The following is a 24,845-nucleotide window of genomic DNA, read 5'->3' as shown; positions in this document are numbered from 1 at the left end:
AGTTTTGCACCATGTCCAGAGAATATTAACAATGATACTTTGGTCTTTATTGAACATATCTAGGCACTGTCTCGAGTTCCCTTAGCCACACCTTTCTCTGGGACTCTCGGTTCCCCCAGCCAAGGATGTGACCACATCTGGACTCAGATTTGTGCCAAGCCACAAGGGTTAGGATCCGGAATTACTGGTGATTGCGAAAGAGGTCAGATAACACAAACTAGGAAGCAGGGTGGTAGAGCCAACTCACCAGGGGTCAAACCTTGAACAAGAAGAGATAGGAGACATGAGGAGCTGGTTTATAAATTCCCTCTCCACCCTCTTATTGAAGGACACAGACACAATGTTGCTGTTAAGCTAGTCCGCCAGAGCCCTGCTTTGGCCCAGGTGGCTGGCCTTGTCTTTTTGTGGAGTGACCATCACCTTGTACAGCTCCCATTCTCTGTGCTTTTCTCTCACTGCCTTGGTTTTGTACCCACCCAGATCAGTGAGTGTACTAGCACTTCTTCTCTGCCTCGGGTTTTGTTTTATAGAGAACCCAGACTAAAAGAATATCAACAGCAATAACTAAAATTTCTTGGGCACTTTTCTTGTGCAAGTCAATGCTAATACTTTTGTATAACTTTTCAATAGCTGGATGAGGCAGATACTGTTACTATCACATTTAGTGAAGAGGAATCTAGGACCAAGGGATGCACAGAAACATGCCTGAAGCCACACTGCTAACACAGAGCTTGACATCAAGCATGCCCTCAGGGTGGCAGGTGAGTCACTAATTTCTGTATTTGTTAGCAGCTTTTCTTCTAAGGCATTCTTCCAAGTGGATCCTTGAATATAATTAAGTAACCAAGGGACAAGACAGACTACCAGGCACAACAGAACCCTAGCTCTGTCATTTGCATTTGGCATGAACTTGGCAGTAAGTCAGCTTTCCATCTACAAACTGGGAGTAATGAGCTGATGCTACATGTAACTCTTACCTATTATACAATAAGTAGATTACTGTATACTCATCAATCAATGCAAGGATACAAATACATAAGGCTTTCTGTAGCTGCTACCTGCCCCGTCCCATACCCCTGCAAAGAAAAACAGAGGTTCCATCAAGCTGGGTACAGGGTGGGAGAACTCCAGAGAATCTGCTGACTAAAGACCCAGCGAACACCACTTGGGGATTAGCAGTGTTCTATGTGTGACCCAGGACAAACAGGGCAGCCCAGCTGGAACTGCAGAGGGGAAACACTGCCTTTGCTCTAATCTGGTTAGTTTGGGGTCGAGCTATCCAGCTAGAACTGTCTCCCTGAGAACAGCATCCTATCTCAGAGGTCACGCAGGTTCAACAGCTGCAGAAACACAGGAATGAGGCAGTGACACAGCTGGTGGGGTGTAGGGACCACCTGACCCTCTGAAGTGACAGCGACCTGCCTTTTGTGATTAATTCACATTTTTTCAATGTCTCTCATATAACTGTTAAGCTAAATAATTAGAAAACAAAGGGTGGGACTCATTACTCCTTTGACCAAATATTTCTTAAACACCTACTATATGTCAGAGGCCATACATCAGTGAACCAAGAGCACAGGATGGCCACCATCAGGGTGTCCCTTACGGTCAACATAGCCCTCCAGGTTGTCACTTTAGCAGATAGCAAAGGCAGCTCAATGACTGACATCCTGGCTACCACAACTGCATAGTTTACAGGAGTTTCTCTTAGAAAACTAACTCATCTCTTGGTTTTTCATAGAGCCCATCCTTGAACCATCTACCTCCACATCCCCAGTTTCCATATCCCTCTGGGGGTGGGGCCTCAGCTGCTGTGAGCTAAAGAAGCTCTCTGGGGCAACGTGGAGGCCAGCACCATTTGGAGGACTGTCCTGACCCCGAGCTCCTGGAGACCACCACTCAGTCCGTACCTGACTCCCAGACACGTGTGTCTGCTGGGTGCCGACAGCAGCCTTCCTGCAGGGAGCTGGCTCGGGACGGAGCAGGCCCACAGGCTGAGCTGCAGCACTTCCGCGGGATGGAGAGTGGCAGAGAGGACGGGCAGAGAGAGAGGTCCGGCAGGTGAGGGCGGCAGTCTCGGGGGAAGAACGGCCAGCAGACCGGCAGGGCTGGCAGCTGCTAGTGTCTGCCTCTTTGGCTCTTCCTTATATGGGCACACCAGGTTGCTAATGCTCCACCTTAGTTAAACAGTGACACCAGCAACTCTCAGAGGGAGAGAGAGAGGATACTGATTTTTTTTTAATTAGCAAGATCCCCAGAGCCTCCCCATAACCCTTGATTCCCCCTTCATTCCCTGTGACTTTGAACTGCTGATTTCTCAGCTGCCTTGTTTGTGGTTTTCAATGGTTCTAGATCTTTCCATTTCTTCACTTTCCTCCCGCTTCAGGGATTTGGTGTTTTCCCTCAGCACACAGGATGTGCTGAGAAAAGACTCAGGGTAGCAGCCTGCCTCCATGTGCCATCCTCACCCAGGAAAGCGCTGAGCCCTGTGCCTCTCATGGAGTGTGCCCACTCTAGCACATGAATCAGGTGCTTTCTCCTGAGCCAGCATCTTCTTCCTAGAGAAGAGAGCAGAGTATCCATTTTAATGATGGATTTATTTTAAAGGTAGAGTGATGGGGGAGCAGAGGGGAGAGAGAGAGATCCTCCATCTGCTGGTTCACCACCAAAATGGCCACAACTGCTGGGGCTGGGGCAGGTCAGAGCCAGGAGCCTGGAACTCCATCTGGGTCTCCTCCATGGATGGCAGAAGCCCAGGTCCTTAGACCATCTTCTGCTGCTTTCCCAGGTGCACTAGCAGTTAGTACTTGAACCAGCCCACCAATATGGGATGACGGCATGGCAAGCAGCATTTTAATACACTGTGCCAAAATGTCAGCTCCTAGTTGCAGAATCCCTTACTCCTTGGACATATTAAGATCTGGGGACGGTTTCTACAGCCTCCCAGCTGGAAGATCCAGAAGGAGATAAAGCACAGGAAGCAAACGCTTCCTGCCAACCTGGTTTCCCCTATGCTGAAGGATGCAGGGATAAAGGCAGCAAAGCAAGTAGAAATGTGGAACTGGTAGAAGCACTTAGGGCTCATCCATCCCCAACTGTGCTGGGTAGAAGAGATGAATAGTAGCAGGGACAGAAGAACACGTGCCCCTGCACAGTGTGGCTGAGACCAGCCTGGGAGACTGCACAGTGGACGAGGAGGGAGCCGCCTGCCTGACTAGAAGTGCGTTTTCACCCCGGTTCTGTGAGTTTTGATTCTATGACCTGGATGACTCCCTTCCCTCTGAGTCCTGGTTTCCTTTTCTGTGAAGTGAGGATCACATTGCTTGCCCATCTCTCTCACATATTTTTGAAAATATTTTATTTATTTATTTGAGAGGCAGAGCTACACACAAAGGGAGAGACAAAGGTCTTCCATCTGCTGGTTCACTCCCTAAATGGCTACAATGACCGAGACTAAAGCCAGGAGCCAGGAGATTGCTATTGGTCTCCCAAGTGGGTATGGGGGCCCAAGCATTTGGGCCATCTTTCACTGCTTTCTCAGGCCATTAGCAAAGAGATGGATTGGAAGTGGAGCAGGTGGGACATAAACAAGCGGCCATATGGGATGCTGGCACCGCAGGCAGAGGCTTAGCCCACTATGCCACAGTACTGGCCCCTCCCTCATATTTATTAAGGAGGACCCCTGGGAATACCCTATTAGAACTTTCAACTATAAATACCGGAAACAATACATAGACACCATTATATAAATATAGCTAGTGAATAAATAAGCAAATACTTGCACAACATGCACAAAACTATTTTACTAATAGTGCCTTTGAAAGTCAGTTTTGGAACAAAAAACATGGTTGGGGAGTTCTGTAGAATGTCATTCCCCCATGAGCCTACCTAGACATGGAGCCTTGAGGAAAACCATCTGGAGGATTTCCATTTCCTAATGCAGATTTTTTTCCCCCTAAGAGCAGACAAGTTATCTGTTTAGAGCAGCCGTTGGGAGCACTAGGTTCAAAGGAAACCATCTCCCATTGGAATGTTTGGTACCCAAATGAGTCACTTCGGTGACAACTGTGCAGAATAATGGCTTACGGGGCTGGTACTGGGGCTGGTATTGTAGTGAGTTAAGTTGCCACCTTCAACACTGGCATCCAATAAGTGTGCTGGTTCCAATCCCGCTTGCTCCACTTCCAATCCAACTCTCTGTTAGTGCACCTGAGTAAGCAGCGGAAGATGGCCCAGCCAAGTACTTGAGCCCATGTCACCTGCATGGGAGATCTGGATGGTGTTCCAGGCTCCTGGCTTCAGCCTGGTCCAGCCAGGCCATTGAGCTCATTTGGAGGGTGAACCAGCAAATAGAAGATTTCTCACTTTCTGTGTTTCTCTCTTTCTCTGTAACTCTGCCCTTCAAGTAAATAAAAAAAAAAAACTTTTTTTTCATTTTTTTTAACTTTTATTTAATGAATATAAATTTCCAAAGTACAGCTTATGGATTACAATGGCTTCCGCCCATAACGTCCCTCCCACCCGCAACCCTCCCCTTTCCCACTCCCTCTCCCCTTCCATTCACATCAAGATTCATTTTCATTTCTCTTTATATACAGAAGATCAGTTTAGCATACATTAAGTAAAGATTTCAACAGTTTGCTCCCACACAGAAACATAAAGTGAAAAATACTGTTTGAGTACTAGTTATAGCATTAAATCTCAAACTTTTTCAAAAAAGCAATGGGGGTCTGTAGAGAGGGCTCTGTGCAGCTCCAGGGGGGCCGTTTACTTTGAGGAAACCTTGGCCCTTTCATGCTCTCCCTCCTGTGTGCTCTTTAGGAGCCAATTCTCTGTGATTTGCGTTTTTCAGAGAATTCCAGCCCAGGACACACCTCATGTTAATCTCATGGCAGTCACAGGAGCGTGCCAAGCCCCTCACATCCCACCACTCCAAGATGCAGCACGTGGCTTTCCTTGCCACTGAGGCTCTGTCTCTTTCATTGATCCACTGGCAGCTGTGTGGCTGAGGCCTGCTGAAGCCTCCACACCTACTACCTGTGTCTACACGGCCACTTGAGCTTTCGCTGCTGCGGTTGCTCCTTGGGCACTGACTGGTTGTAGGTACCATTGTCATCAGCACTGGGCTGTGGCTGTCCCCCACCCTCCCTCAGCCGGTGCCCAGGCCATCCCTGCTGCTCAGGGTCCTACAGGAAGGACGGTGACGTTGCTCTGATGTGTCACAAGAAAACCGCACACATATTAGAATCCAGGTCCCCAGCCGCCCCTTATGAACGAGGGCTGCAGTTCTTGAAGCCTTCTTACTGGCCGTGTGAGTCTGCCATTTTCAGAAGGCCAACTTCCTTGGGAGCCCCTTCACTCATTCATGTAAATGCCTCCTGAGTGCCTGCCTTGCCAGCCTCTAGCCATTCCTCAAAAACACGCAGATCTGAGACCGGACTCCTCCTCCTCCCTCTCTTCCCTTCCTCGCCTCCTCATCTTCCTCTCCCAGCCCTATCTCCTCCCCAGCATTCCCTTACTAACCATTCCTGGGCCACTACCCATGCCAGGCAAAGAATGTAGGGCAGGAACCAAGGGGACACAGCCAGCCAGTGGTGCAGGCTCTATGAAGACACACATGAAAAATAAGCCCAAATATCAAGGAAACTCCTCTTGTGAAGGGAATGGAAGGCTCTTTGAGGCCCTAAACTGGGGACACAATACCTTTAATAAGGAGTCCTGAGAAGTGGAGGGTGCTGGGAGCCAGGCTGGAGGCTGCAGAGGCAGTACTGGCACGGTAGGATGGTGAGAAAGTACAAAACCCATGGAGAGCCTGGTTGAGCATTCCCAGTGTGAAGCTCTAATTACTGGCACCCAGGTTAAGAAACAGAATATAACCTGTGTCCAGGGGGTCCTTGGACAGCCCTTTGCATCCTGTCCTCCGTGGTCCTCCCAAGGTCAACAGTCCTCAAAGTGGCTAATCTTCATAAGCCTTAGGGGATGAAACCAAACATCCATGTAAAATGTGAACTGGCATGGTGGCAGCAGGGTAAACAGGCAAACAAGGTGCTGGCTACATAGTTAAACAAATCATCTCACAGAGTTTATGTACTGTTGCATTCCCCTGTGGGTGGGAACAGCAAAGTCCACAAAGTGAGGTGATGTTTGTGGTTGCCAAAAAAGTCTGAGTGCATTGGAGGCTCCCGTAACTTGAGCTCGTGTGACGGAGCGCAATATGGACGGGATAAGCCTTCCAAGTCAGGCTCAGGTTCATCTGCTCTCCAATTTCTTCTTCTGGCCTGCAGGACACCAACAAAAAAAGATTTATTTACTTGATTCTTTGAAAATGGGAGTTACAAAGGGGGTGAGGAAAGAGAGAGAGAGAGATCTTCCATCTGCTGGTTCCCTCTTCAAATGGCTGCAATTGCAGGGCTGGGCCAGGCCAGAGCCATGAGCCAGGAGCCTCATCTGAGTCTCTCATATGGGTTGCAGGAGCCCAAGCTGGATCAGAAGTGGAGCATCTGGGACAGGAACCAGCACCCACACGGGATGCTGGTGTTGCTGGCAGCAGCATTACCCGTTACACCACAGTGCCAGGTTTAAAATGACTGATGTTCCTGATTATAAAACACTTAAAACAGAAACATTGAATATTTTAAAACTCCTTTGAAAGCAACAACTATAATTTTATACCCAGAGATGACAACTGCTGTTTTCATTTGTTATTTCTTCTCAGAAATATCCACATGTAACTCCAATATTCCAGCTGTGAGAAGTCAACTGAGGACTTCCATTCCTATCTCTCTTGGAACTTTTCTCTACAGTCTCCCCAGGATTTCTGGGAAGCCCTAGGGCACCTTCTGGGTAAGGCACAGGGCATCTTCTGTGTCGCTCTGGACATCACTGTTAGAGTAGCCTTTACCTTCTCCAAGAAGGCTCTGTCTTGCCCAAGGTGCTGGTCTCTGGGCTGTCCCATCTCTATTATCTCCAGCTCTAGTTTTTCCACTTCAAAACTGCATCTTGGGCCCTCTTCCCAGGTGAATTGCTCACACACCTCTGAAGGCAGGGGTGGGAGGGTAGGCGCCTCAAATCTCTGAACAACTCACTGTTTTGGTAGAGTCACCCTATTTCTCTCTCCATCTCTGTCTCTATCTCCCTCTTTCATACACATGAACACCACTACCTTCCTTACTTGAATAAAATGGAGATTTATACTAGATATTGTTTTGTACCCTACCTTTTTCACTTACGAGGACATCATAAACATTTTTCCACATCATTGTAGCCTTCAACACTATGATTCTTTTTTTTTTTTTTTTTTGACAGGCAGAGTGGACAGTGAGAGAGAGAGACAGAGAGAGAAAGGTCTTCCTTTGCCGTTGGTTCACCCTCCAATGGCCGCCGCTGCAGCCGGCGCACCGCGCTGATCCGATGGCAGGAGCCAGGAGCCAGGTGCTTTTCCTGGTCTCCCATGGGGTGCAGGGCCCAAGCACCTGGGCCATCCTCCACTGCACTCCCTGGCCATAGCAGAGAGCTGGCCTGGAAGAGGGGCAACCGGGACAGAATCCGGCGCCCCGACCGGGACTAGAACCCGGTGTGCCGGCGCCGCAAGGTGGAGGATTAGCCTATTGAGCCACGGCGCCGGCCCCAACACTATGATTCTTAATGTGCTTGTGTATAATGTTGTTTAACCAATCCAGCATTTTTTGACATTCAGATTATTTCTAACTTTTGGCCACCACAAATTCTTTTTTTTTATTTAGTAAATATAAATTTCCAAAGTACAGTTTATGGATTACAATGCCCCCCCATTATTTCCCTCCCACTCGCACCCCTCCTATCTCCTGCTCCCTCTCCCATTCCATTCACATCGAGATTCATTTTCAATTATCTTTATATAGAGAAGATCGGTTTCATATATATTAAGTAAAGATTTCATCAGTTTGCACCCACACAGAAACACAAAGTGTAAAATACTGTTTCAGTACTAGTTATAGCATTACTTCACATTGGACAACACATTAAGGACAGATCCCACATGAGAAGTAAGTACACAGTGACTCCTGTTGTTGACGTAACAATTTGACACTCTTGTTTATGGCATCAGTAATCTCCCTAGGCTCTAGTCAGGAGTTGCCAAGGCTATGGAAGCCTTTTGGGTTCGCTGACTTCAATCTTATTTCGACAGGGTCATAGTCAAAATGGAAGTTCGCTCCTCCCTTCAGAGAAAGGTACCTCCTTCCTTGATGGCCCTGTTCTTTCCACTGGGATCTCAATCGCAGAGATCTTTCATTTAGGTATTTTTTTTTTCCAGAGTGTCTTGGCTTTCCATGCCTAAAATACTCTCATGGGCTCTTCAGCCAGATCCGAATGCCTTAAGGGCTGATTCTGAGGCCAGAGTGCTATTTAGGACATCTGCCATTCTATGAGTCTGCTGTGTATCCCGCTTCCCATGTTGAATCGTTCTCTCCCTTATTTTTTTTCTATAAGTTAATATTAGCAGACACTAGTTTTTATTACTTTTGTTTTTATTTTTTTCAGGCAGAGTGGACAGTGAGTGAGAGAGACAGAGAGAAAGGTCTTCCTTTGCCATTGGTTCACCCTCCAATGGCCGCTGTGGCTGGCACGCTGCGGCTGGCGCACCACGCTGATCCAATGGCAGGAGCCAGGTACTTATCCTGGTCTCCCATGGGGTGCAGGGCCCAAGCACTTGGGCCATCCTCCACTGCACTCCCTGGCCACAGCAGAGAGCTGGCCTGGAAGAGGGGCAACTGGGACAGAATCCGGCGCCCTGACCAGGACTAGAACCCAGTGTGCCGGCGCCGTAAGGCAAAGGATTAGTCTAGTGAGCTGTGGCGCCGGCCAGCAGACACTATTCTTGTTTGTGTGATCCCTTTGACTCTTAGACCTATCAGTGTGATCAATTGTGAACAGAAATTGATCACTTGGACTAGTGAGATGGCATTGGTACAGGCCACCTTGATGGGATTCTATTGGAATCCCCTGGCACATTTCTAACTCCACCATTTGGGGCAAGTCCAACTGAGCATGTTCCAAATTGTACATCTCTTCCCTCTCTTATTCCCACTCTTATATTTAACAGGTATCACTTTTCAGTTAAAATTTAAACACCTAAGAATAATTGTGTATTAATTACAGAGTTCAACCAATAGTACTAGAATAAAACAAAAAAAATACTATAATGGATAAAGTATTACATTGTACATCAACAGTCAGGACAAGAGCTTACCAAGTCACTGTTTCTCATAGTGTTCATTTCACTTCAACAGGTTTCCCTTTTGGTGCTCAGTTAGTTCTCGCCAATCAGGGAGAACATATGATATTTGTCCCTTTGGGACTGGCTTAATTCACTCAGCATGATGTTTCCCAGATTCCTCCATCTTGTTGCAAATGACCGGGTTTCATTGTTTTTGACTGCTGTATAGTATTCCATACAGTACATGTCCCATAATTTCTTTATCTAGTCTACTGTTGATGGGAATTTAGGTTGGTTCCAGGTCTTAGCTATTGTGAATTGAGCTGCAATAAGCATTAATGTGCAGACAGCTTTTTTGTTTGCCAATTTAATTTCCTTTGGGTAAATTCCAAGGAGTGGGATGGCTGGGTTGTATGGTAGGGTTATATTCAGGTTTCTGAGGAATCTCCAAACTGACTTCCATAGTGGCTTAACCAGTTTGCATTCCCACCAACAATAGGTTAGTGTCCCTTGTTCCCCATATCCTCGCCAGCATCTATTGTTGGTAGATTTCTGAATGTGAGCCATTCTAACTGGGGTGAAGTGAAACCTCATAGTGGTTTTGATTTGCATTTCCCTGATTGCTAGTGATCTTGAACATTTTTTCATGTGTCTGTTGGCCATTTGGATTTCCTCTTTTGAAAAATGTCTATTGAGGTCCTTGGCCCATCTCTTAAGTGGGTTGTTTGTTTTGTTGTTGTGGAGTTTCTTGATTTCTTTGTAGATTCTGGTTATTAACCCTTTATATGTTGCATAGTTTGCAAATATTTTTTCCCATTCTGTCGGGTGCCTCTTCACTTTCCTGACTGTTTCCTTTGCAGTACAGAAGCTTCTCAATTTGATGCAATCCCAATAGTTAATTTTGGCTTTGACTGCCTGTGCCTCCAGGGTCTTTTCTAGGACATCTTTGCCGTTACCTATATCTTGCAGAGTTTCTCCAATGCTCTCTAATAATTTGATGGTGTCAGGTCATAGATTTAAGTTTTTAATCCATGTTGAGTGAATTTTTGTGTAAGGTGAAAGGTAGGGGTCTTGCTTCATGATTCTGCATGTGGAAATCCAGTTTTCCCAGCACCATTTATTGAATAGACTTTCCTTGCTCCAGGGATTGGTTTTAGATCCTTGATTAAATATAAGTTGGCTGTAGATGATTGGACTGATTTCTGGTGGTTCTATTCTGTCCCATTGGCCTATCCATCTGTTTCTGTACCAGCACCATGCTGTTTTGATAACAACTGCCCTGTGGTATGTCCTGAAATCTGGTATTGTGATGCCTCCGGCTTTGTGTTTGTTGTACAAGATTGCTTTAGCTATTCGAGGTCTCCTGTGTCTCCATATGAATTTCAGCATCATTTTTTCCAGATCTGAGAAGAAGGTCTTCGGTATTTTGATTGATATTGCATTGAATCTGTAAATTGCTTTTGGGAGAATGGACATTTCAATGGTATTGATTCTTCCAATCTATGAGCATGGAAGATTTTTCCATTTTTTGGTATCCTCTTCTATTTCTTTCTTTGAGGTTTTCATCGTAGAGATCTTTAACGTCCTTGGTTAAGTTTATTCCAAGGTATTTGATTGTTTTTGTAGCTATTGTGAATGGGATTGATCTTAGAAGTTCTTCCTCAGCCGTGGCATTGCCTGTGTATACAAAGGCTATTGATTTTTGTGCATTGATTTTACATCCTGCTACTTTTCCAAACTCTTCTATGAGTTCCAATAGTCTCTTAGTAGAGTTCTTTGGATCCCCTAAGTAAAGAATCATATCATCTGCAAAGAGGGACAGTTTGAGTTCTTCCTTCCCAATTTGTATCCCTTTCATTTCTTTTTCTTGCCTAATAGCTCTGGCTAAAACTTCCAGAACTATATTGAATAGCAGTGGTGAGAGTGGGCATCCCTGTCTGGTACCAGATCTCAGTGGAAATGCTTCCAGCTTTTCCCCATTCAATAGGATGTTGGCCGTGGGGTTTTCATAAATTGCTTTGATTGTATTGAGGAATGGTCCTTCCATACCCAGTTTGCTTAGAGTTTTCATCATGAAAGGGTGTTGTATTTTATCAAATGCTTTCTCTGCGTCTATTGAGATAATCATATGGTTTTTCTTCTGCAGTCTGTTAATGTGGTGTATCACCTTGATTGTTTTGTGAACATTGAACCATCCCTGCATACCAGGAATAAATCCCACTTGCTCTGGGTGGATGATCTTTCTGATGTGTTGTTGCATTCTATTGGCCAGAATTTTATTGAGGATTTTTGCATGTATGTTCATCAGGGATATTGGTCTGTAATTCTCTTTCAATGCTGCATCTTTTTCCAGCTTAGGTATTAAGGTGATGCTGGCTTCATAAAAAGAATTTGGGAGGATTCCTTCTTTTTCGATTGTTCTGAATAGTTTGAGAAGAATTGGAGTTAGTTCTTCTTTAAATGTCTGGTAGAACTCAGCAGTGAATCCATCTGGTCCTGGGTTTTTCTTTGTTGGGAGGGCCTTTATCACTGTTTCGATTTCTGTCTCAGTTATGGGTCTGTTTAGGTTTTCTATGTCTTCTGGTTCAATTTAGGTAGGTTGCATGTGTCCACCACAAATTCTTATACCTGAATCTTTCCAAATGGTTCCAATGAATGTCCTGTGACAAATTCCTTAAGATGAAATCCCTGGGTCAAGGGTTATGTATGTTGTAAGGGATTTTGTTTCCTACTGCTAAAATAGTCTCCCAAAAGACTACCCCAGCTTATAGTCCCACAGTATATGAAATCTTTTCTCTCCTTTTCAGAGTATTTTTATAGTATAAAAATACTAGTATACTTTATAGTATATATAAAACACAGTGTTACCTCTTGGTTTCATCCATTGTGTGTGGTTATAGCAAAATGCTCGAGGCTGAGAACTTTACAAAGAAGTCTGTGTGGCTCATAGTTCTGGTGGCTACAAAGTACCAAGAGCAGCAGCATCTGGCGAGGACCCCTCAGCTGCATAACAGTGGAGCCATAAGCAGGTGTGAGCTGAAGGAGCACATTTTCAAAAAGAAAAGCAGCCAAAGAGTGAGCCAAGAACACCAAACTCCCCTTTTAACAACCCACTCTCAGGGTTACCAGTCCGGTCCTGTGATACCTAATCCATTGCCACAAGGTAGACATGAATCCCCTATGAGGGTGGGTCCTCCAGTGATCTACTTCCTGTCCATGAAGCCCCACCTCTTACAGCATCCACTACCTTTTGGCACTGGCAAGCTGGGGACTGAGCTTCCAGCACAAGAACCTCTGGGGTACAAGCATGTGCAAACCATGGGTGGGTGGGACCCAGTGGGTGGGACCCTGGGAAGGAGAGACGTGAACTCCGAGTGCTTACTGAAGCCATCCAGCCAGCACCTCTCCTTCAGACCTCATCTCCCCCATACAGCGTGCTCAAGCCCTCACCATGGAAGAACTCAACCATCCACAGATGCGTTACATACGTCAGTGCTTCTAGGACTTCAGTTATGCTACTCCTTCAACTAGACTTTTTCACTGCCCTGCTCTGCCCAAGGGAACCCTAACCCCTTTCAGGGTCCTGTTCAAAATCTCTGCTACTCTTATTGCTTACCAGAAGCAAATGTTCTGTAAATCTTAGCAATTGCCACTACTATTATTACTTCTTAATGAAGTATTATGTCTAGGCCATGGGTCAGCATTTCATATGACACACATCATTTAGCTTCCTCCTCATAACCCTACAAAAGAGCTGTCATGTTCCCCTCTATTACCCACAAGTGATTGTGGCTTTGAGAGGTTAGGTAACTTGCTCATTATCACACAACCGGTAACTGGCCAACCAAGATCTGAACCCAGTCCAATCTGACTTCAAAGCCTGGGTTCTTATCCTCTCTGGAGCTTTGAACTATGCAATCTCCCACTGAGGCTAGCATATACTTGATCCTTTTCCAACTGGTTCATGAGCCACTTCCAGGCCATAAACCATAAGTGCTCATAGGCTGAGCTCCTAGCAGATCCCTGGCCCATAGCTGTGCTGAATAACTCTGCATGGGCTCTAGTGACGCTGCAAAATCAAGCAGATTACTTGAGTCCTGGAGAGAAAGATCACCGATTTCTCTTGAGCTGGAACAATTACTTTACCAAGGGAAATAACCTGCAAGTTAGAGGGAGACCTCAGGGGAGACTCTGGAACAAAATTGGAAGGCCCGAGAAGGCACTGCAGGAAGCAGGAAGGACAAGGCACCTGACCTCCAGCAGATGCACCTGTGGACACTCGTGGCACAAGTCCTTTCATGCCCTTAGATTCAGCACAATGGGTGACAGATTGAATGTAATCTTCAAGAGAGGCTATACAAGCACTTGTATTTGCCAGTCAAGCTGTCCTGGCCCCACCACCTCGTTATGGGAGACATTTGGACAAGCCGCCTAACTCTAAGCCTATTTCTTCTGTACCAAAATGGAAATAACAACAGCCTCTGGCCCATCAGCTGTCTGAAGAATGGAAAAAAGCAAGGACAGGCACATTGTTTCCTCCTGAGTTAGGGACGCAGGGAGTGCTCAGTAGACCATGCCTGTTATTCAGGAAAATTAGACCAGTATCTGATGGGTAGACATTTAAGAAAACCAGGAGATGCGTTCAAGCAGCAGCAGCAGCAGCACAGGGTGGGATATTTGGGGCTGGCTCCTCCTTAGATTGCATTCTCTAGCACCTAAGTTCTCGGGAATCTGAGGCAAGAAGTTTTAGATAGACCAATGCATGTTGATGGGGTGAAAGGTGTTAGACCCTCTGAGTGAGGATGCTAACACGTCGAGAGGCACACCCCAAAGACTCAGAGTCCAGACCAGCTGATGCAAAAGCAAGAGGATTTATTCGGCGTCTGTGCAGACGGGCCTCCTGAAATCGGGAGTCCAGAGAGCACCCCCAGCAGAGCCACACGGTTTATATACCCACAGCAACCAATCAAATGCACTTTAGTGTCCATGCACACAGCAGTCCAATCCGTGAGCTGATCATGTGAAAGGCATGCGTCCTCTACCCAGTCAGCTACGGGATCACATGGGAGGCATGCACCTCGTCACCATTTTGTTGTTTACTTCTTCAGCAGTTCCTTTCCCTGTCAGTGTCCTCTTGTTCACCATGAGAGGGACAACGTCTCGCTCCCTTCGTTCCCCTGGAGGGAGAGCAGCGTCCCACTTCCCATACCGTTATCTGAGTATTAGGAGGTATACAAACTGGGTTAGGTCTTAGCACAGCCAGGCGCAAGTGTCAGAGCTAGCTAAGCATAGGGTCCCTTATTTTTATAGCTGCACCTAATTTTAGCTCTGGGGGGGAAAGTTTAGGGCTATAATTTTTAAACTTTAATTTTATTGGGGGCAAAGGTGACTTCTTGTTTTTAATAGTGTTAGCTTAAGTCACTCCATCTTGGTTTGATTTTTAAGGTTCTTCAAAGGGACTTAGAGTGAGCTGTGCTCCTGGTGACCATGATCTAGGTAACTCAGAGAACCTTGTGATTATCTCTCATTAGGCCTGGAGTTCTGGCACAGCGGGCTAAGCCACACTCGAGACACTGGCATTTCCATAACAGAGTGCTGGATCAAGTCCTGGCTGCTCTCCTTCTAACCAAGCTCCATTCCAATGTGCCTAGGAAAGTGGTGGAAGTTGGCTCAAGTATGTGGGTGCCTGCCACCCACAAGGGAGACCCATATGGGGTTCCTGACTCCTGATTTCAGTCTGGCTCAGCCATGGCCATTTTGGCCATTTGGGGAGTGAACAAGGAGAGAAAAGATCTCTCCTCCCTCCCCCAACTTCCTCTCCCTATCCCTCCCTCTAACCCTTTCCATCTCCCTTCCACTCTGACTTTCAAATAAATACAATATCTTAAGAAATACATCCTTCCCTCTTCCTGAAAAGTACAGAATGGGATAGGGTGAGGACAGGTGCAGGTCGAAAGTGTTGAGTTGGTGTAGAATAGCTTCAAGACAAAGAAAGGACATGGGGCAGATGGGGAAATGATCTTGTTGTTATTGTTCTCCTGGCCCAGAAATGTCCAAATGCCCAACACCAGAGGTGAATGAACTTTGGGTAAGAAGAGGTGGGATGCTTAGGACAAAGGGTTGGTAAGCAGGTCCTAGCAGGCACTTGTGGCAGTGTCTCCCCAAATCCACCGGGGGCTATGGTGGGACAGTTTCATTTGTGAGGCTCTCTGGAGAGCCAGGTTAGGTAGGTGCAGCTTCTTCCTGTGCATTCCCGGAATGTCTCCTCTCTGCTCCCCAAGGTGATAGGCAAGGAAACCAACAACAAAGGAAGTGTGTGGTCACTGGTAGAGTAGCAAGAAAGGGGTGTCCTGAGGAGACCTGTCTCCATCTCTAGCCCGCCCTGAAGGAACTCCAACAGGGTAGATAAGCAAATCCCAGAAGAAAAGGAGACAGCAGGCTAGGGAGCTTGGAGAATGAAAATGATGGGCGCCCTGAGGCCAGAACCAGCAGAGATACACCTGGGTCTCTTGCTGGGACTGCTGACTGCGCACCGCCACATTAGCTATCAAGATAATTTCATGAATAGAGGTGCTTAGCCTACTGTAGCACAGTGCAGGCCCTTGGACTGACTTCTTAACTTTGAGTTTTTTATTATATATTATTACATATGTATTTTAATATTATATGTAATATATATTTTATAACTGCACATAGCACTATCAACAAATTAAAATACACTCGCTTTTAAAATCTGCACTATGGTGTTGTCGGCATCTCATATGGGTGCCAGTTCAAATCCTGGCTGCTCCACTTCCAATCCAGTTCTCTGCTATGGCCTGGGAAAGCTTTAGAAGATGGACCAAGTCCTTGGGCCCCACAAGAAGACTCCAAAGAAGCTCCAGGCTCCTGTCTTCAGATGGGTGCAGCTCCAGCCATTGTGGCCAATTGGGGAGTGAACCAGTGGATGAAAGATCGATCTCTCTCTCTCTCTCTCTCTCTGCCCCTCCTTCTCTGTCTGTGTAGCTCTGACTTTCAAATAAATAAATAAATCTTTAAAAAATGTAAGTCTGTTCATTTTAAGACACAAACTTGTTTGGTATATTCTTACTGGTTTCATTATACATTTCCTTTGGGCCTTTGTGTCTATCACCTGTCAGAAGTCTACAAAAGTCCCATTCCCAGGAAGCTCATGCTGGCCTGGCACTTTGGGAGGATGACTCACACCTACACAACAGATAAAAATAAATTTAACAATGCATTCCAGGTGAAGTCGGCCTAAGGGCCGCTCCTACCAAAACCTCTTTGTTGCTCAAATGTGGCTGAAAATGTTTTTGACAATGACTCCCGGTAATCAGATGAATCAGATGTTTCCTTTCCAACTTGGGACTGGATCAACAATCAGGTCAAAGCCACCCTGGCCACAGGGGACAAACAGAACCTAGGGAGAGGATGACTGATCAACAAAGATCTTGAGTCACGAGGAGGGAATAAAAATCAAGATGGAGTCACTGGTGTCAACCCTGAACAAATTAGATAAAGCCAAGGGTTTATGAAGGAAGTGTTCTGTGTAATAACCTGTGTGATAGGAACTGTTACAAAAGACCCTGCTAAAACCACAAGCTCTAGAGAGAGGCCCCATTTCAAAAGACAGATGCTAACTAGTTATGATACTTGATATTCTCACACCTAATGCTAGAATCTATATTCAGCACCCACGGTGAGGTGCTAAGGAAGCCTTCTGACCTCTTTATACCTGAGAAGCAAAAATAGGACTTGGAACAGTGACTCAAAATTGGGAGAGGAAATAAAATGACTAATGGCATAAGTTTCAAAAATCTGGACATTGTCACCCAAGGCTGGCTCATGTGTCTGAAAATAACCATCATGAACTCCAGGAAGCCCATCAGTTCATTTTCAGGTAGTCAGCCAAGTGCACAGCGCTCACTGGGTGCTGCCAGTTCTGGCCAGAGAGCTGACCTTGTTAAAGCAGTTCTCCAAAGTGGAAGAGCTGTAGATGTCCTTACAGCTGCCCAAAGGGGAACTTGTGACCTCCTTAAAAACAGAATCTTGCAGATACATATCCCCATGCTTCAAGGTATGCACACCACGTTAGCGCTATGTCTGATGCCACACTAGGGCTAAATCAATGATTTTATTCCTGCTTCATGACTGGAAGTCCTTAATGGCAGAAGCTACTGGCATTTCTAGCTTTCATTAGAAGTACAGGGGATGCTTTACTGTGCTGTGGAATGGAGATGCAGTCGCAAGATAAAGCTGTGCAAACACCAACTGGGTCAAATCCTCTCCTGATGCAGAAAACCTCTTCAGCTAAGCCAGAGATTTCCTTAAAGAGAATGTTTGAAGCCCCCTCTCCTCCAATCTCAAAACACTGCACTTCATCCCTTTAACAATAGGTAGTAGACAGAATTGGCAGCCCCCCTACTCCTGCAGGTCTGAGGAGTAACAAGGAATAGGGGGTTTGAATCTGAACCCCTCAACAGGGACTTGGAAGCTACACACTGTCAAGCCCTAGTCTAGTCTCCTAGCCCCTCTCCTTCCCTCTCTCCCTCCCTCCCTCTCTCCCTCTCTCTGCCTAAGGTATCCTTGCTCTGCCTTTTGATAGCACAAAAGCAGCCCACTGGACTGAGGGAATGGGACAGCTGGCCCTACAAGATTCCAATCACTGGAGTCATGAAGTCACTCGCTTCTCCAGGGAATAACACCCTGACGATCAGTATCATCTCACAGGGTCTTGCTTCAGGGAATCCCAGGCCCAGGGCACAGATGTAGCCCCCAGATTGACTGAAGCCCCACTTGGCCAATGCAAACTCTTGAAGAGCATGACCACCCTGACCAATCAAAGGAAAGCCATGGCGGTAATGGAGCATGGCCTCAGTACTCTCTTAGCTGAATGAAAAAATAATAGAATTTATTTTTATTTAATAGAATTCTATGTTATGTCATGAATCTCCTGCCAAAGTTGTGCCTGTTGGTTCACATAATATATCTTTGATAGATAAGCTGTTTTAAATTTGTTTTTATAAAAAGTAAAAATATGTTCAGAATCGTTAACATATAGTGAGTCTGCATTTGCTGGCTAGGAAAATAAAAAAATTCAGATAAAAATACAGCATTCATTGTATTCTGTGTATTTTTTCTTTTACTAAAATCTTTTCCTCTTGATTTAGAGATATCTAAAATATTATTTCAAAATGTAAAAAATGTAAATTAAAAGACCTAATAGATAGCATAGAAAAATAGAAAGTTATAAACAGGAGACTTTTATATGGATGAAGAAAGGTATCTATATGAGATTTTTGTCATAAAGTAGAAAGATTGGATCATTCTGTCATAGAAAGGAAAGGATAAGACAACTTACTGGGGAAAAATGAGAATGCTGTAGAAGGTTTGTGGAAATGAAGCACAGCGTGAGATTAGGTTGGCTAAGATTAGGAAGAAATCAGAGACCATAAGCTTAGGTTCTCAAACCCCCGAGTGGAAAACTCAGTTTCTATTTTCTCTTCGGCCCACAGTAATGCCCTTAATCTCTCTCCTCCTTGCCCTAACTTTGGGCCTCCTCTTTTAAACTTTAAATTCAGTTTGTCTCCTCCAGAATACAGCAAATCCATTTCCAAATGGTAATGTTACATGGATATTAACCCCTTCAACATTAAATTCCTCCAGATGAGGCCACATCAGACATTTCTCTGCCCTGAGGACCCAACACCTGTTAGAGCCCTGCAGCCAGGACCTGGGGACACCCCCAGACTCCTTATAGACAGACTGTCATAGGTAGGGCCAATGGGACACCCTGCTCAGCATGAAGAAGTTACAGAAGATGAGACCTTCATTTTCTATGTACCCCACACAGGTTACAGGAGTTGACTAAGTATCCATGAGTTCTGTGTATGAGGATTCAATCAACTGTGGATTGAGAATTTTTGGAGAAAAATCTCTAGAAGTTTCCATGGAGCAAAACCTGAATTTGCCACATGTGGAGCACCATGCTTCATCTAAGAGGCAGCAGTGATGTGTGGGTACACCCTGCTGCAGCCTCCTCCCAATTCAAAGGTCCTCAGTCTCTCCTTAGCACTTGTCAGAGTCTTGTTCAATTTATATCTCAATTGTGTACTATGTAGTTAGACCTATGATAGTTGCATCAGTACTGAACATGTACAGAATTTTTCCAATTATTCCCTCAACAATACAGTTTAACAACTATTTACATAGCATTTATATTGTGTTAGGTGTTGTAAATAACCTAGAGATGATTTAACATACCCAGGAGGATGTGTGTAGCTTATATGCAAATTCAACACCATTCTATGCAGGAGGCTGGAGGCTGGTGTGAATGCAAGTTGCCCTCTGAGCTGCACTATGCCCATTTGGGCTCTTCTTCTCCATTGGCCCTAAAGGATTCTTAGGGAAGAACTGAGCCACATCTCTATAATTGCCGCTACTTGTCCTGGTAATGGGATGCTAACAGAGTCCTGAGGATGGTAGGCCCTGGATTAGAATCTCAGGTTTGTCACTTCTCTCCCTGTAAGTACCAAGAAGTGCCTTGGCCAATATTCCTTCAAGTAGTGGGTTGGCAGAAAGGTTTAGAATTCGAGACGAGGGTTGTACTAGTAAGTGAGATGCCCCCACCTGCCCTCTAATACCCACAGGAGTGAAAGTCCTCCACTGGTAGGTTTCTGCTTTACCAGGAGAGTGGCCAGCATCCCCAACAGCACGCACTGGCAGGCTGATCAACAGCCAAGCCTTGGTGAAACACCATGAGGATATTAAATGCAAAACAGGAAAAAGAAAAGGAGAGGAGGGACCCAAAATAATATACACAGCAGGAGTTCAGCTATGCTAGATACAATGGTTTGGAAAATTCTAGAAAAAAAATGCCTATAATTTCCTCTGTATGGGAAGATTGTGGCTGATTTTTAAAAATGTCTTCTTTACATGTTTCTGTAGTTTTGAGCTTTCCTACAATGAGCAGGGAATGAGGTAAGGAAGAAAGGGGGCAGGGAATGCACTCCCAGCTGGAGTGACACGCACAGGAGACCTCTGGCTGGTGTCTCCCACAGACGATGGCTGCCTTCAGGGGGCTGGGAAGCTGGGTGTGCATCTCACTCAGCCAGGTTTAGAACATCTGTGTGTGGAGCTGGAAACCAGACATTTGGGCTAATCACCATGCAGAACTTGGCTTCCAGTGCACTGTCAAGTGGAGGGCTGCCTGCTGTGTGGGGTGGATTTCCCAGCCCTTGCAGGATAATTTTATCATCAGGGACAACATTGGTTGTTCTGCATAAGTGGCTTCCCTGGTGAGATAAAGAGAGGAGACTGTGGCTCAGGCACAGGGCTGGGGCTAAAGGGCTGAGACGGCTGCATGTGGATGTCTTAGGGGATCAGAAACTGTAAATAGCACGTGGAGGTCCAGGGTAGTGGAGAAGGGGGTTTCATGGACCCTAGTAAGCCTCATCTGTCTTCATAACCTCCCCCTACCTCAGACAGCCCCTGCTCTTTCAGTTCTATTGTTTTTCACATGTTTACCCCATTGTTGAGAGAATTTTTAGTGGAGAGCAAGGACCACAGGGAATGGGCACCAAATGGGTATATTTTGATGTAAAAGAACAGTTTTAAATCTCAGAGACTGCAGACCAGAAGGGTCTTGAGTTCACCTTGTCCTATCCCTTCATGTTTTACGGGGTAAGAGTTGGAACCCAGATAGGTTACTGAAGTGCTAGCACTTGACCTGTCCGAATCCAGAGATCCAAGATCCTGTCCCTGCTGCTGGCAAGTGTGGCAGGCTCGAGTGCATCCCGCCTTCCCCCAGTGCTAGATATCTAACTCACAGAACCTCCGAAGGGGACCTTAGCTGGAAATAAGGTTTTTGTGGAGGTTAAGATGAGGCCTCTGGGGTAGGCCTTAGTCTGCTATGACGAGTGTCATAAGGAACAGCTTCTTTAGCTATGGAGGCAGATACACACAGGGGAGAATGCCAGGTGTAGACCGGAGTTAACACAGCCACAGGCTTCCTCCCAGAAGCTCTGGGAGAGGCTGGAATAGCTACTGCCCCAGCACAGTCAGAGGGAGCAGGCCCTATTGTTCAAGCCCCTTGGCCTCAGCTGCTTTGCCACAGCAACCAAGAAAGTCACAGAGGGTTTGTTGGGCAAAGGGTTTGCAATGTTGACCCTCTTGGAGGAAGCAAAGTCATCCATGCCACTAATTTTTGACAAGCCTGTACCCTGATACTGGGAAACTCATAGACAAACTGCATCATTAGGAGAACATTGTAATCTCAGCAATTGGCCAATGACCTGAGAACCAGCCACTGTGCTTGGCATAATCTGGGCAGAGCAGGTGTCCAGGAGGCTTCCCTGGCTTGGGGAAAGAGGATGCTCCAGACCAGGAGAGAAGAATTCAGGTGAGAATGTCAACATGAAAGTGGGATTGGACATGTTTCTCTATTCCTCCTTGATTTTCAAAGACAAGCATCATTCAGGGACATGAATAAGCTCCCAAGTGCCATTAACTAAGGCATCAAGCTAAACTGGTTTGACTCTATGACAGAAGATATTAGCAAAAGAGACAGGAGAGGAGCTTAAGGCAGGCAAGTGATGGGTCAAATGCAAGAAAAGGTTCATTTCCCCTTTTGCACCAAGGTTTATCTGCAGTTCTTTCCATTCAGCATTTGAGTTCTTTATCAGTAAGAAGAGGTTCAAGGACACCTGGCTGCCAGAGATGAGGTCTGGCCAGGCCCAATCATGGAGACAAGATCAGGTCACCCTCCTTTCCTATCCTTTCCTTCTGTAACTTGCACATTGCATCTTGTAACCCACAAAGCAGCAAGGACCCCTGGATTGGAATTGCATTTTTTCCCCTCAAATACCTTTTTCTCCAGGAAAGTGTCTTGAAATTCTTTTCTGTGGACATACCGTCAAACACAGTGACTTAGCTGGCAAATCACCACATCACTACATCAGCCCTGATGATTGGCAGCAACGTGGAATCATAGGTGTTTACTGTCAGGGGAGGCACGTGTGGGTAAAGCAGAACTGAACTCTCATAGCTGGCTCAGCCCTGCTGAAGGGCCCCAGCACAGAAGATGCTGGGTGAAATATATTATTAATCAGTTTTAAATATACTTCTTCACATTTTTTAACCAGTGAGACTTAATTGGAAGCTCAAGTAAATAAACAACATTTTATTAAAATGAGTTCCTGTTTTAAAAATGGGCAAAAGACCTGAATTGGCTATTCTGCAAAGAAGGTATGCAAATAGCAAATAAGCACACAAAAGTAAGATGCTTATCATAATTCATTAGAGAAATGTAAATCATAATCACAAAATCTCACTTCACACCTGTTATGGATAAAAACTACATTAGAGTGGTCAATTTTTGTGTTATGTGTTTATGTAACCATGGTTTCAATAGTACTGCTGTATTGAGTTTTAAAATCTGTTTTTATGAATTTGGGCTTCCCCATCAGATTTTCCCCCACTTCTCTCCTACTCTAGACACACGCCCTGAAGCAGCTCAGAGAAATCTGAAGGAAACCATGTATGCAACTTAGAAGTCCCTGGATTCCAGGATCCAGGAGTTAATTCAAACTCTGGCCTTACAGTGGGTCAAGACACTCAGCTTTTCCTGCACAGGGCACATTGCCCTCTGGGATACATCATCAAAAACTGGAAGAAGCAATACCAGAGAAGCCTCACAAAAAATGCTGAAGGGAGCCTTATGTAAAGAAGCAAAATAAAGATAACCACCACCATGCAAACACAAGAAAGCATAAACCCCTGGAAGAGCAGGTGCACCAAAGAGAAACAGAGAAGAATGAAAGCTCGTCACTATAGGAAATCACCCAACCTCAAAGATGAACAGCACTGTGGAACAAAAGGACAAAAGATACTTAAGACAGCAGAACAAAATCAATAAAATGGCAGGACTGAGTCTACTTCCAATAACAGCCTTGAATGTTAACGAGTAAATTCCCCAATTAAAAGATAAAGACTGGTACTGACTGTGGAGTACTAGGCTAAGCCTCTGCCTCTGGCTCCGGCATCCCATACAGGCACTGGTTCATGTGCCGGCTGATCTTCTTCTGATCCTGCTCCCTGCTAATGGTCTGGGAAGGCAGAGGAAGATGGCCCAAGTGCTTGGGCTCCTGCACTCACATGGGCGACCTGGAAGAAGCTCCTGGCTCCTGGCTTTGGATTGGTCCAGCTCCAGACATTGCAGCCATTTAGAGAGTGAACCAGCAGATGGAAGACCTTTCTCTCTGTCTCTATAACTCTACCTCTCAAATAAACAAATAAAATCTTAAAAAAAAAGTTAAAGACTGAGTGAATGAGTTTAAAAAAAGGCAGACCCAATGGTATGCTGCCTGCAAGAAACATTTCTCCAGAAAAGACACATGCAGACAAAGTTGAATGGATGGAAAAGTATTCTCTGCAAATGGAAACCAAAAGCAAGCAGCTAAACATATCAGACAAAATAGACTTACAAAAACTGTACTTGGGTCATCATCTGTGCCTTCCCACAAACCTTAGCAGGAAGCTGGATCAAAAGTGGAACAGCTGGGACTCAACTCAGCACTCTGATACAGGATGTGGACATCCCAAGCCACAGCTTAACCCTCTGTGCCACAATGGCAGCCCCCAAACACCAGATATTAGATATTTCTGACAGATATTTATTTGGTTGGCAGAGATGCATTTTGGGGGCCAGCACTGTGGTGCAGTAAGTTAAGCCACAGCATCCCATAATGGGCGTCTGTTCGAGTCCTGGCTGCTCCACTTCCAATTCAGCTCCCTGCTAATATGCCTGGGAAAGCAGTGGAAGAGGTCCAAGTCCCTGGATCCCTGCACACATGTGGGAGGCCTGGAAGAGACTCCTAGCTCCTGGCATTGCCTGAGCTGTTGCAGCCATTTGGCTGTGAATCAGCAGATGGGAGATCTCTCTGTCTTTCCTTCTCTTTCTCTGTAACTCTGCTTTTCAAATACATAAATAAATCTTTTAAAAAAGAGAGAGATGCATTTTGTTGTTGATGTTGCCTTCACTGTTTAAATTCATGCCTCCAAGTCTGGCTACCAGATTCATCATAGCAGGCCCTGCCAACAGTTTGATCCTGATCCTTCCGGGACCAGCAAAATTTAAAGCTGTGATTGCTTTTCCTGTTCCTGAGATAATAAAATTGCGTAAGGACTACAGGATAGAGGGGATTTCTCTGGGTTTCAGAATTCTATGGGAAAATGAAGATTGTAGCAACAATTTTTTTTTCACTCCCACCGCCTCCCTCCCTTACTCCCTCCTGGGACTGACCCAAGAGTGGAACAAAAGCCAGGCGTCCTCCCCACCTCCCTGGCGTCCAGCCCTTTGTCCTCCCTCAGCTAAGCTGCAGCAGGAGTCTGGGCACATTAGAGCCTGGGCAGCCAGTGGGTGTGTGTGGCCACCACAGACGGGAGTCCCTGGGAGAGCAGCGGCTGCAGAGCGCCTAGGAGAGGGCGTGGCCAGGTAAGTACCAGGTACATCTGGGGCAGGGCTGTCCTGGCTGTGTGTGTCTAAGACAAGGGGGCGGGATGGTCTGGTTAACTTCTACAGGCTGGGCCTGCATCCTGACGCTAGGCTGCAGGTGCCTAGACTTAGCCATAACGGGAGGCTGTGGATTGA

The 24,845-nt window shown here is 45.8% G+C and overlaps 1 protein-coding gene across 1 annotated transcript in view; it reads right to left on the bottom strand.

The window, feature by feature from the left end:
• The window catches only part of LOC100346950 (calpain-13), a 137,717-nt gene that overhangs the window by 79,982 nt on the left and 32,890 nt on the right, over positions 1–24,845 (bottom strand). The window contains exons 2-4 of the mRNA XM_089326590.1: positions 5,878–5,971; positions 2,469–2,558; positions 1,911–2,177 (exon numbers count right to left, since the gene is read on the bottom strand). Of these exons, the coding sequence (XP_089182716.1) occupies positions 1,911–2,177; positions 2,469–2,558; positions 5,878–5,912 (392 nt within the window). The 5' untranslated portion in view covers positions 5,913–5,971. The remainder of the gene's footprint in view (positions 1–1,910; positions 2,178–2,468; positions 2,559–5,877; positions 5,972–24,845) is intronic.

Source organism: Oryctolagus cuniculus, chromosome 2 (assembly GCF_051225735.1).
Source record: "Oryctolagus cuniculus isolate XC-2025 breed Fujian yellow rabbit chromosome 2, ASM5122573v1, whole genome shotgun sequence".
Classification (NCBI taxonomy): Eukaryota; Metazoa; Chordata; class Mammalia; order Lagomorpha; family Leporidae; genus Oryctolagus; species Oryctolagus cuniculus.
Note: the sequence above shows the minus strand (reverse complement) of the source record. Positions and strands in the feature narration are given on the sequence as shown.